This window comes from Sinocyclocheilus anshuiensis, unplaced genomic scaffold (assembly GCF_001515605.1).
Source record: "Sinocyclocheilus anshuiensis isolate Anshui unplaced genomic scaffold, SAMN03320099.WGS_v1.1 scaffold70, whole genome shotgun sequence".
Classification (NCBI taxonomy): Eukaryota; Metazoa; Chordata; class Actinopteri; order Cypriniformes; family Cyprinidae; genus Sinocyclocheilus; species Sinocyclocheilus anshuiensis.
The window spans coordinates 354,511-367,187 of NW_015542377.1; the positions used below are offsets into that span (position 1 = coordinate 354,511).

The window sequence follows — 12,677 nt, forward strand, 5'->3', positions numbered from 1 at the left end:
TCTCCTTCAACCACTGTGTGGTCAGTTTTGCTGTGTGCTTTGGGTCATTGTCATGTTGGAAGGTAAACCTTCTTCCCATAGACAACGTTCTGCCAGAGGGTGATGAAATATTTTATTTACCCTACAGAAAACAATTGAAGAAGTTACTTTGCTTGTTTGTGAAAGTTAGTTTGCCTCATATGTGAGCTGGGTGCATTTGAAGGCCTCAAGGCCAAACTGAGTGACTGTATAGGCCTCATGGTTAACATGACTGCAATATGAATGGAGAATACAGAAGGAAGTAGCAGAGATGGAAGATGCCACAGGATGAGATAATAGGAAAATAAATAAAAAGTGAATAGATAATGTGTGTGAAACTCCTTAAAATCCTGACAGCTCATTAAAATCCTAAAATGTATATGCCTCTGCAACCTTGGGCACCCAGAAAGTGGTAGATAAGAGAAGTTATCTTTTGGAAAACAGATTAGCTGGTGGTTTTCTACAATGATTGGAAGTGCTTCTTCCCTCCTTTTATATCATTCAGTCTGCTCTTACTATCTAATTAGTATGATAGTGATTTACCTGACTAGTATTCACACTTTCACATATGCTGTTGATATGATTAGTCAATGAATGTTAGCTGGTCATTTTGTGTCAGGATCAAAAAACAGTGAATTTTCTTTTTTGAGTTTTGCTCCAACCTTGATTAAAACTCCCCTGCCTGTAGCTTTATAGTAACCCTTAGACCGTGACTATCTTGTTCAGGTGTGTTTGATTAGGGTTGGCTTATAGATTATAGATTTAATATGGGCTGCTTTTGGTGCTTGACACCTTGTTATTGGTCATTTTGTTTCAAGAATAAGGCCCATGGTTAAGAATTATGCTATTACTTAAATATAAAATGTTTTTCTCTATTTAACTACATTACAATAGTGAAAGATGACTTCCCTTAATGATCACGTCTCTTGTGCGGCGGGATGTTGGACTCATGAAAAATAATCACATAGTTTGTATTCACCAAAACTGATTTACTGAAGTGAAAACACGGCCGGAATTGGCGACACCTTGTTATTGGTCATTTTGTTTCAAGAATAAGGCCCATGGTTAAGAATTATGCTATTACTTAAATATAAAATGTTTTTCTCTATTTAACTACATTACAATAGTGAAAGATGACTTCCCTTAATGATCACGTCTCTTGTGCGGCGGGATGTTGGACTCATGAAAAATAATCACGTAAAATAAACACCCCTTGTATTCACCAAAACTGATTTACTGAAGTGAAAACACGGACGGAATTGGCGTTAGCGTGAGCGCCACTTGCTGTGAGGCGGGAGCGACGAGCCGGCAGAGGATTGAGCAGCCTTCCTCGAACAGTTACAGTTCACGATTTCTGATTTACTTAACGTATACTGCGTGAGGGGGGCTGTGATTGGATGATGACCGGTGTCGGTGACCATTCTCAAGTGATCAGCACTGCTGCTGTTGTATCAGTCAGTGGTTACATCAGCGTGGCAGTCAAAAAACGGGACGGTTGGCAACCCTACCATAGCATATTGCCTTCATTTCAGTCTAACAACACCGCAATATATTAATTATGACTCTGTTTTTGTTACTTTTAGGGAACTTTCCAGCAAATGTGGATTTCAAAACAGGAGTATGAGGAAGGTGGGAAACAGTGTGTTGACAGGAAGTGCCCTTAACCAGTTCCATCAACACCTGGTTGCCTTCAAAAGGAGAGGAAAGAAGAAAAAGAAAAAAATACGCCACCACCACCACCTAGTAGAAAAGCCTTCTTAGTGGACTCAGGAACTAACAAGGACATTTACTGTTATTTTTAGTGCAAACAAACCATATTTTAAACAGTTTGACATGGTTGCACTCTTTTCTACTCCACACAATATTTTCAGATATCCCGTTTCTGACCACCTGAATAATTAAAGTAACAGTGACAAGGTTGTCGTTTGGTAAATGGGAATTATGTCCCTCAATTGTATCAGTGCTTAGAACAGTTGAAATAGTTTTTTGATTTACACCACTTTGCCACTTCTTAGAAAATGCATCACAGGAAAAATTTGATGCTTTTAACAATTAATCGGCTGTTTTGGGAATAAATTGTTTTTTGTTAAACTTGTCTAAATTTCTCTCCTATTACTTGAAGAGGTAAGATTGCCAATTTAGTGATTGTGCACATTTGTATTTAAACTTTTGTTCTAATCTTTAGTACATTTCAACTTGTTTATTCAGACTTGCATATTGGGGAAAACCTATATTTAAATGTGTCCCTTAAAGTTATTCAAAAGGGAGAATGACTTGCAGTCCTTATAATTCACTCATTTAGACATTAGTCATAAAAATGAAACTAGGTAAATATATACAAAACAACAGTCTCGGTTACAAGTGTGAATTTATTATTTGACTGTACAACACATTTTGAGTCTCCAAAACATTTGGAGAAATGAAAAAAAAAAAAAGTATTGTGTGTTGAAAAGACAATATTAAATGCGAAAAGTCTTTTCAGTGGTCTGATGCAAGTGCAGTCTTTTTTGGAAACATTGCAGCAAGCCTTTTTTGGTTTCTATTTTCTCTTGTTTCTTTCCGTATTTTGCTCCTCAGGTATTTTTCAAGGCTCAACCTAAAATTCAGAACAGCAGAGTTAAACATTACAGTGTATCAAAGAAATGTCATTTGCGTAATGTAATATCATCTGTTAGCGTCAACATCTATCAGCTGGTTGAATGAATCGTGTAAATAACTATTTTAAGGAGGCCCATGATGGAGGAACAAAAAAAATTCAAAAGTTTTATGTTCACTCGAGAAACTTGCAACAAATGTGAAGAGTTTGTGAGCAAACAAAATCTTTGAAATATAATTTTTCCATCACCATGTCCCAGATGCTCCATAAAATCAAATTTTCAGTTAAATTTGTAGTTAATCTGATGGGGAAACATTTTTCTGTTGACTTGTAAATTTTGAGACTTACCTTGTGTACGGGGCAACATGTGATGGTTCAAAGAATCGCCGCCTTTTGTATCTGGAATTCAGATACCAGGGGATTGGATGTTCCCTGAAGCGGTACCTGGTGAACAAACATGCTTATAAGTTACATTACACAAACACAAAATTTATGTGCATAGGAGAACAATCTGCAAAACATTTACTCATTTGATTTGCTTACCAGAAGGTTTTGCCAAAAACATTCCTGCGCCATTCGCCCGGTCTGCCCCTCTCTTGTCCTGTCTGCAGTAAGCGCAGAGAATCCTCACGTTCTTTCACAACCGTGTCAAGACGCATTATTGACCTTTCAACCTATTAAAAGAATTCAGAATGGATATTCATTCATCCATGTACACCTGATAAATTGAACATGCATAGAACAGCCACAGATTCACCCTGTATTTAAATTTCAAGACTTAACAGCTGCTCTTGGCTGTCATTTCCTTAAAGAGAATCATGAATGCAGCAGATAAAACTACGCAGGCAGTGCAAACATGTCCCTTCAGAACAGTGGTTATGAAAAACTGGTCAAATATCTGATCAAATAGATCTGATCATTGAATAATTTGATCAAAAATACAGTTAAATAGTACTATTATTAAATATTACAATTTAAAACAGCTGTTTTCGATTATAGTTTAAAATGTCATTTATTCTGGTGATGGCAAAGCTGAAGTTTCAGCAGCCATTACTCCAGACTTTAGTGTCACATGATCCTTCAGAAATCATTCTAATATGCTGATTTGGTGCTCAACAAACATTTCTTATTATTATCAGTTGTGCTAGTTAATTTATTAATGGAAACCATGATACATGTTTTTTTTTTCAGGATTCTTTGATGAACAGAAATTTATTTGAAACATAAATTAATGCTGAAACAGCATTAATTTGAATTGTTGTATCATTATAAATGTCTGTAACTGTCATTTTTTTAATCAATTTAATGCATCCTTGCTGAATGAAAGTTACCGGTACATTGCTTTAGAATAATAACCCTTAAAATAATCACCCTTCTTCGAAATAACTTTTCCACAGAAGAAAGAAGGTAATGTGAAAACTGTTTTTACTGTATTTAAAACAAATAAATGCCTTGATGAGCAAAGGAAACTTTATTCAACAACATGAAAACATCTTAATTATTCCTAACGTTTGACCCACAGTGCACTGAGGGACAGTGGACATTAATTGTACTTAACTAAATATGAAACATAAAAACAAGACATGTATCACACACACACACACACACGTTTACTTAGCTATCTAAATGGGGACATTACATAGACTTCTATTTGCAAACAAACCATATTTTAAACAGTTTGACATGGTTGCACTCTTTTCTACTCCACACAATATTTTCAGATATCCCGTTTCTGACCACCTGAATAATTAAAGTAACAGTGACAAGGTTGTCGTTTGGTAAATGGGAATTATGTCCCTCAATTGTATCAGTGCTTAGAACAGTTGAAATAGTTTTTTGATTTACACCACTTTGCCACTTCTTAGAAAATGCATCACAGGAAAAATTTGATGCTTTTAACAATTAATCGGCTGTTTTGGGAATAAATTGTTTTTTGTTAAACTTGTCTAAATTTCTCTCCTATTACTTGAAGAGGTAAGATTGCCAATTTAGTGATTGTGCACATTTGTATTTAAACTTTTGTTCTAATCTTTAGTACATTTCAACTTGTTTATTCAGACTTGCATATTGGGGAAAACCTATATTTAAATGTGTCCCTTAAAGTTATTCAAAAGGGAGAATGACTTGCAGTCCTTATAATTCACTCATTTAGACATTAGTCATAAAAATGAAACTAGGTAAATATATACAAAACAACAGTCTCGGTTACAAGTGTGAATTTATCATTTGACTGTACAACATATTTTGAGTCTCCAAAACATTTGGAGAAATGAAAAAAAAAAAGTATTGTGTGTTGAAAAGACAATATTAAATGCGAAAAGTCTTTTCAGTGGTCTGATGCAAGTGCAGTCTTTTTTGGAAACATTGCAGCAAGCCTTTTTTGGTTTCTATTTTCTCTTGTTTCTTTCCGTATTTTGCTCCTCAGGTATTTTTCAAGGCTCAACCTAAAATTCAGAACAGCAGAGTTAAACATTACAGTGTATCAAAGAAATGTCATTTGCGTAATGTAATATCATCTGTTAGCGTCAACATCTATCAGCTGGTTGAATGAATCGTGTAAATAACTATTTTAAGGAGGCCCATGATGGAGGAACAAAAAAAATTCAAAAGTTTTATGTTCACTCGAGAAACTTGCAACAAATGTGAAGAGTTTGTGAGCAAACAAAATCTTTGAAATATAATTTTTCCATCACCATGTCCCAGATGCTCCATAAAATCAAATTTTCAGTTAAATTTGTAGTTAATCTGATGGGGAAACATTTTTCTGTTGACTTGTAAATTTTGAGACTTACCTTGTGTACGGGGCAACATGTGATGGTTCAAAGAATCGCCGCCTTTTGTATCTGGAATTCAGATACCAGGGGATTGGATGTTCCCTGAAGCGGTACCTGGTGAACAAACATGCTTATAAGTTACATTACACAAACACAAAATTTATGTGCATAGGAGAACAATCTGCAAAACATTTACTCATTTGATTTGCTTACCAGAAGGTTTTGCCAAAAACATTCCTGCGCCATTCGCCCGGTCTGCCCCTCTCTTGTCCTGTCTGCAGTAAGCGCAGAGAATCCTCACGTTCTTTCACAACCGTGTCAAGACGCATTATTGACCTTTCAACCTATTAAAAGAATTCAGAATGGATATTCATTCATCCATGTACACCTGATAAATTGAATATGCATAGAACAGCCACAGATTCACCCTGTATTTAAATTTCAAGACTTAACAGCTGCTCTTGGCTGTCATTTCCTTAAAGAGAATCATGAATGCAGCAGATAAAACTACGCAGGCAGTGCAAACATGTCCCTTCAGAACAGTGGTTATGAAAAACTGGTCAAATATCTGATCAAATAGATCTGATCATTGAATAATTTGATCAAAAATACAGTTAAATAGTACTATTATTAAATATTACAATTTAAAACAGCTGTTTTCGATTATAGTTTAAAATGTCATTTATTCTGGTGATGGCAAAGCTGAAGTTTCAGCAGCCATTACTCCAGACTTTAGTGTCACATGATCCTTCAGAAATCATTCTAATATGCTGATTTGGTGCTCAACAAACATTTCTTATTATTATCAGTTGTGCTAGTTAATTTATTAATGGAAACCATGATACATGTTTTTTTTTTTTCAGAATTCTTTTATGAACAGAAAGCTCAAAAGAGCAGCATTTATTATTGTTGGTAGATTTTTTAACGTGAAATTCTTTACTGTCAATTTAACACATATTTGCTTAATAAAAACATTAATGTATTAAAAAAAAAAATCCTACTGACCCCAAACTTTAAGCGGTACTTTGAATGAAATTTAAACACATTTCATACTTTTTTGAGGCGCTCTGGACTGGGCATCGGAAGGCGCTGTCGTTTTGCCTCCTGTTCTAAAGTAAGTAACATGTTCTTTTCTTTCAAGAAAACATACCTGAAAAATACAAATAGGAACATTGGTTAATACTTTTTAGGATTGCCTTTTATCTTTAAAAGTCTTCAAACTGTAAAAACTACTCAATTACCAAAGTTTGTGTAAGTCTTCATTACTTTTCACTCTAAGCTGTTTGGCAGTCCATGGAGCACCTACGAGGTTCAAAAAAATCATCAGGATACAGCATTAATAACTATTATCAATTGATGATGGTAGACTACTGACTGTATCTCAAAACCTAGTAGGCCTCTTATCTAGTCAGAATATTTGGACACTGAATATAATGCTGTCATTCAATGTTTCGAGACAAAGACCAATTTATAGTAACTGTGAATAATAAAAACGCAGGTAAAATCGTATTTAACATTGTTGGTACCTGATTTAACAGTTTGTTCACCCCAGTTCTCTGGCAGGTCAAAAAAGTCTTCCAGTCCTTTTCTGACACAGGATGTGTGGAGTGCTCGGTCATTCAGGGCACTTCTGAACCACCACGAGTCATACATTCGTCTAAACTCCGACAAATATGGAAAAAAGCTCAATTTGGTGATATATTAAATCATGCTGCTTTTATTCTGGTTAAGACACTATCAGGATGCACTGACATTTCAGCCCGACATATAATCAGCAAGAAAAAAAAAATACCTTCGTTGACACGAATGAAATTTGGAGGAGGCTTGAGCCGCATATTGAGACTGTGTGTGTGAAGAGACGGTAACAACACGCTGAAATTGTCTGCAGACAGCAGCAGTCAGGCGGCTCGTCACGGCCGCAGCCATCTTGACAATGTCAGACGAAACGATGAACGGAAGCGTGCAGCGCCACCTGTCGGACAGTAGTATATACGAACAACAAAACATTTCTCCAAATTAAAAGTTTAAACTTTTTGTTCACAAATGTTCAACACCACAGCTTACATCAATATAAAAATGACAATAAAATGTTATCCTATAAAATCAGCTAGTTATATTAAAATAATCTTTGCGTGTAACTTTGGGCACTTTTTTTGTCGAGTGTTTTTTTTATTTCATTTTTTTTTTCGTTTTTTTTTTTTTTGGTTATATTAAAAATATTTTATGATTCATCAGTTATTTTTGCTACTTTCCAAATTATTTTATGTATAGATCTGATTATTTTATAGATATATGTTATATAATATGTATTATATCCTATTAGACCCATAATTTAAGCCTCTTTATATTATAACCAATACGTTTACTATTTGTAAGGAATAAAATTATTAGAGTAGTTCAGCAGACTGAAATGTAAATTACTGTACATTAAAATACTGTATTAGATAGACTTCTCAGTTTGAATAATGTACTATCATGCATTCAAGACTTCTTTTATCTGTTTTCATTTTGCACGTTTTCTCTAGTAACGTTAATTCATTCATTCTGTGTTCTATTCTATATTCTCATGCGTTCTCTTCAAGCAATGGAGAACTATGTCCACCTATTAACGACGTTTCTTGTCTAATATAAGTGCTCATGTAAATTCCTTGTAAAAAAATCCAATTGTTTTATTTTATTTTAATATGCAAAACATTGTAAATATCTTATTCATATACGAACCTTTATTTTGCCCTAACTACCAATGGAGACCATGGCTTCACTCTGCGTTAGATGAGCCAATCAGTGCAGGCCTTTTTCACTTTTTGGTTTGTTTTGTTGTGTTTGTGGCTATAGTTCTCAAACTTCCAATCATTATGCGCTCCACACTCCTATCCAGTAGGTGGCGGGAATGCACCATTTAAGTTGGTTTGCCAACCGCCATTAAATTTAAAAGAAGAAGAAGAAGAAGAAGGCCTTTTTCACGCACTCCCTCAACAGTAATGGTGGGCATGAGCATTCTGCGGACGGCGGCTGCTTTTACAGCCAGGTTAAACCCGCTGAAACGAACGTGTCAATCTTCAAATCTGCTCTCCAGGACTGTTGCATTTTTGGTTTGTTTTGTTGTGTTTTTGGCTATAGTTCTCAAACTTCCAATCATTATGCGCTCCACACTCCTATCCAGTAGGTGGCGGGAATGCACCATTTAAGTTGGTTTGCCAACCGCCATTAAATTTAAAAGAAGAAGAAGAAGGCCTTTTTCGAGCAAGATTGGGGTGCGGTTGGCGACAGCTGGATTGTGACTGGAGCGCTGATGGTAGGAAGTGGTGTAGATTCCGGAAGCGATCCGGAAATGGAGGATGCGGATGCGGATAGTGGAGGCAATGCAAGTAATGAATGGAAAGTGGTAGAAACTCGAAAAAGAAAGAAAAGTTGGGGACAAATCTCAGAAACGGACAGTGAAAAGGGAAATCAACAGGCAAGAAGGAGGAAAGAGGAATATAAGGTATTGCTGAAGTTCGCTAATGAATCTGTTAATGTTATTAACCCTTTGAAACATGGTGGGCATGAGCATTCTGCGGACGGCGGCTGCTTTTACAGCCAGGTTAAACCCGCTGAAACGAACGTGTCAATCTTCAAATCTGCTCTCCAGGACTGTTGCACGTTCAGAACAAGGTAAAGGATATTTATTGTTACTAAACAAAACGATATGACCGTTTAGAAGGATTATTTTCAGCAGTGACCTTGCTTTGCTTGCTTAGCATGTCAAGTGTAAACTGGCCTCTACAACAATCCCCTCTATAACCTTCCTATAGCTATCACATACAGTTGAATGTATAGCTATGTAAATATTCTGCATGGCCGTTTTTTCATGGTCATATAGTTAACAGTTTGTGATTCCGAATATTTCTTGAGCGTCTTGTCCGTTGCTTGTAAGTGTTGATGTGCAAGCAGTTAATTTACCAAGTTAGTCAAGCACCATATTTTGGCCCTCATTGTGTATGTAACAGTCTTACTTCCACTTAAATAAGGACTTATAAGTTGGATTTGCAGCTCTAGCTGTATGTTACTCTTGCTTCAGACTAGTTCTGTATTATATTTGACTTCCTGTTTAAGAAAAAATGTGTTTTGCAGGCAGTAATGCTGTACCAGTGGTGTGTTGACTTGCTGACCTCCTTTTTGCTATTTTTTTAAACCTACTTTAACCTTTAACTTGTTCTTTTACAGTTGTTGTCCGCCATGGGAGCCATGGCAAAAGGATGTTTATCATCAAGCCCACTGACTTCTATGACAGAAGATTTCTTCACCTGCTGGTAAAGCTTGTTATAAGTACTTGGCTTTAGTTGCATATTATTTATACTTCTCATTCTTGTTCAAATAATATTTGAAAAAAAAAAATCTGATCTTTCTCTCCACTCTTACGTCATTACACTAGAAATATTACATTATTCTCACTGGTATCCCTATGGCAGCGCTTGTGACATTTGTTAATGTTTTCATAGGTAAGTTTCTTATGTACCTGATCGTTGTTCTTCTTATAACTTGTGTACCTGCCATAATAACTTGATTAATGTCTGCATTTCACTAAACAGGACAATCTGAGTTAGCGGAGATACCAGAAGGCTACGAACCAGAGCACTGGGAGTACTACAAGGTATTCTGATATTTAAGTGAATAAAACATTAAATACACAGTATATGCCAGAAGAACATTGGCCATTGTTAATCAAATTAATTTTTTAAAATTGTGTAGCTGCTGTCATAATGCAGCATCTTTTTGTCTTTCCTTTCATTGGTTGTCTTCATAATATCTTAGCATCCCATCACCCGTTGGATTGCTCGTACCTTTTATGACAGCCCAGTGAAGGACTATGAGAAAATGATGGCGCTTATCCATATTGAGGCAGAGAAGGCTGAAATGAGGTAAACTGTCTTCGTGTGATTCAACTACTTAAGCTCAATGAGAAATTACATGTCCTTGTTATTTCCATTTAGGAATTAGGGTTATATTTTCTTAAATATTTGGCAACATTTTACAATAAAATTTCATTTGTTAACATTAGTTAAAGAAATGTTTAATTTTTGGGTGAACTTTTACTGAAAATGCACTTACTCTCAGTCCATCCAAAATGTACATTAGTTGTATTTCATCACTTGCTCGCCAATGGATCCTCTGCAGTGAATGGGTGCCGTCAGATTAAGAGTTCAAACAACATAAAAACATCACAATAATCCACAAGTAATCCACACAACTCCAGTCCATCATTAATGTTTTGTGAAATGAAAAGCTGTACTTATAATAAAAAAAATCCATCAATGAGATGTTTTTAACTTTAACCGCTGTTTCCAGCAAAAAAAATGGAATCCTCCATTCATAATATTGCTTTCTCTAGTGAAAATGTTGTTTCGTCTGAATGAAGAGAGAAATGTGCACAGAGATTTTTATTTATTTTTTTAATGGAGGAAGTGTTATTATGGATTATGGACTGATATTTTGGCCAGAAGCGACAGTTTAAAGTGAAAAAAAGCCTTGATGGATTTGTTTCTTTTAAACACACAGTTTTTACTTTTGACGGAAACATTCCAGAAATTTTGGAAACTTTCCAGGATTTTTTGGAATAGTCCAGGGATTTTTGAAAAGTTTCCGGAAATTTACCTGAAATTTTCCACCCCTTTGCAACCCTAAATGTCATCCATTCACTGCAGAGGATCCATGGGTGAGCAAGTGATATAGAGCTAAATTTCTCCAAATCTGTTCCGATAAACAAACTCATCTACATCTTGAATGGCATGAAGTAAATTTTCAGCAGATTTTCATTTTTGGGTGAAATATTCCTTTACGTACATTAGCTAACATGAATTAACAATGAAAAATACTTCTGATGCATTTATTAATCTTAGTTGAGGTTAATTTCAACATTTACTAATACATTATTAAAATCAAAAGTTGCATTTGTTAATATAATCCAATGAATTATATTAACAGATATAATTAATGTCTGTTTATTAGATAAACCCCTCCCCCCCCCACAAATTTATATTACATACAGGATGTTCGGGTCCACTGGGTCCACCCGGGGCTAATAAAAGAGTGGAAATTTTAGGTCCTGTGTACCTTTACTCTGTCCTCCTATTGTCTGGGCCTGCTATTAGAGTGTGTGTGTGTGTGTGTGTGTGTGTGTGTGTGTGAGAGAGAGTGCTGGTCCCCATGGACCTTATTATGTAAAAAAAAAAAGGGAACTGTTTGGTTAGCCAAATTCTTCAATCTTCTTTTGTTTTCAGAAGAAGAAAGAAGTTCATACAGATTTGGAACAACTTTAGGGTGAGCAAATGATGATGACATTTTCATTTTGGAATGGTCCCTTTAACAAAATGGGACCTTACTGTAAAATCTTTTTATTTATTATATGTAATATAAGGATAGGTGGTATTCATGTGTGTCCTTAATTTTCACACTCAACTTTTATTGCTGACAGGCATCAGTTTTGGCAGATCTCTCAAAAATTATATACCCCAGCTATTTAAGACTGGTTTTGTGGTCCAGGGTCACATATCATTAATAAACCATGTACTAGGAGATTTGATAAAAAAAGAGCAAAAACTTCTGTTGGGTAAAAAATATTGAAGGAATTGTCGAACCTTGGAATACAATTTATTGTCAGTACCACAACAACAAAGGCGCTTTGTGTAGACTACCTACAGAAATGTATCTTGTTTTTATGTAGCTTAATTGTTGATCTCTAATTTATTATCCCCTATTGTTCTTGTAGACAACTACAACTTGAAGTCCGCCGACACATGAGAGAAAAAGGAGATGGACCCTGGTTTCAGATTCAGACACTTGATAAGAATCTCATCGACCACAGCCCCAAGTCATCCCCTGATAACTAGGAGTGGTCATTTATACCTGTCCAAAATATTCAGGCATTATACAATGTATAATGTATTGTTATTAATAAAAAATATATTGTTTATTTTTTCCCCTTTTCTTTGCCTCTGGCACCAATAAACTAATGACTAAGTCACTGCTCTTGTGTATCCTTGAAATTAAATGAAAATTCTTTCATAATTTATTCATTTCAGACTGTTCAATGCACAAATCTATTGAATGGGTTAAGAAGATTCAGAATACAGCACATACTGACTACTTTTATGATGCTTTTATGTGTATAGAAGCTTGAAAGCCGCTGTCTTGATTCTTTATAATTACATGAAAAAGATCAACCAAATGGATCATAATTTATGTTGTGTTCAACGGAAGTGTTAAAGTCATGTAGTTTTTTTTTTTTTTTTTTTTTTCAATTTAACAAA

At 35.3% G+C, this 12,677-nt stretch overlaps 4 protein-coding genes across 4 annotated transcripts in view; 2 read left to right on the top strand and 2 right to left on the bottom strand.

Moving 5' to 3' along the window:
* Positions 1-1,724, top strand: part of LOC107692351 (actin-like protein 6A) — a 22,537-nt gene extending 20,813 nt beyond the window's left edge. The window contains exon 14 of the mRNA XM_016491342.1: positions 1,602-1,724. Within this exon, the coding sequence (XP_016346828.1) occupies positions 1,602-1,682 (81 nt within the window). The 3' untranslated portion in view covers positions 1,683-1,724. The remainder of the gene's footprint in view (positions 1-1,601) is intronic.
* Positions 1,725-1,821: 97 nt separating this feature from the next.
* On the bottom strand, positions 1,822-3,368 carry LOC107692353 (39S ribosomal protein L47, mitochondrial-like). Its single transcript, XM_016491344.1, has 3 exons — positions 3,158-3,368; positions 2,963-3,058; positions 1,822-2,614 (listed from the first exon to the last, which is right to left on the bottom strand). Exons 1-3 carry the CDS (start codon positions 3,271-3,273, stop codon positions 2,497-2,499), a joined length of 330 nt encoding a protein of 109 aa, XP_016346830.1. The 5' UTR covers positions 3,274-3,368; the 3' UTR covers positions 1,822-2,496.
* Positions 3,369-4,277: 909 nt separating this feature from the next.
* Positions 4,278-7,360, bottom strand: LOC107692352 (39S ribosomal protein L47, mitochondrial-like). Its single transcript, XM_016491343.1, has 7 exons — positions 7,181-7,360; positions 6,915-7,045; positions 6,630-6,690; positions 6,442-6,538; positions 5,602-5,732; positions 5,407-5,502; positions 4,278-5,058 (listed from the first exon to the last, which is right to left on the bottom strand). Exons 1-7 carry the CDS (start codon positions 7,312-7,314, stop codon positions 4,941-4,943), a joined length of 768 nt encoding a protein of 255 aa, XP_016346829.1. The 5' UTR covers positions 7,315-7,360; the 3' UTR covers positions 4,278-4,940.
* A 989-nt stretch (positions 7,361-8,349) lies between these two features.
* Positions 8,350-12,391, top strand: LOC107692354 (NADH dehydrogenase [ubiquinone] 1 beta subcomplex subunit 5, mitochondrial-like). The gene is made up of 7 exons (XM_016491345.1): positions 8,350-8,369; positions 8,925-9,042; positions 9,595-9,680; positions 9,803-9,869; positions 9,960-10,021; positions 10,183-10,289; positions 12,137-12,391. The coding sequence occupies exons 2-7, from the start codon at positions 8,925-8,927 to the stop codon at positions 12,255-12,257; spliced, it is 561 nt and encodes a 186-aa protein (XP_016346831.1). The 5' UTR covers positions 8,350-8,369; the 3' UTR covers positions 12,258-12,391.
* The last annotated feature ends 286 nt before the right edge of the window (positions 12,392-12,677 follow it).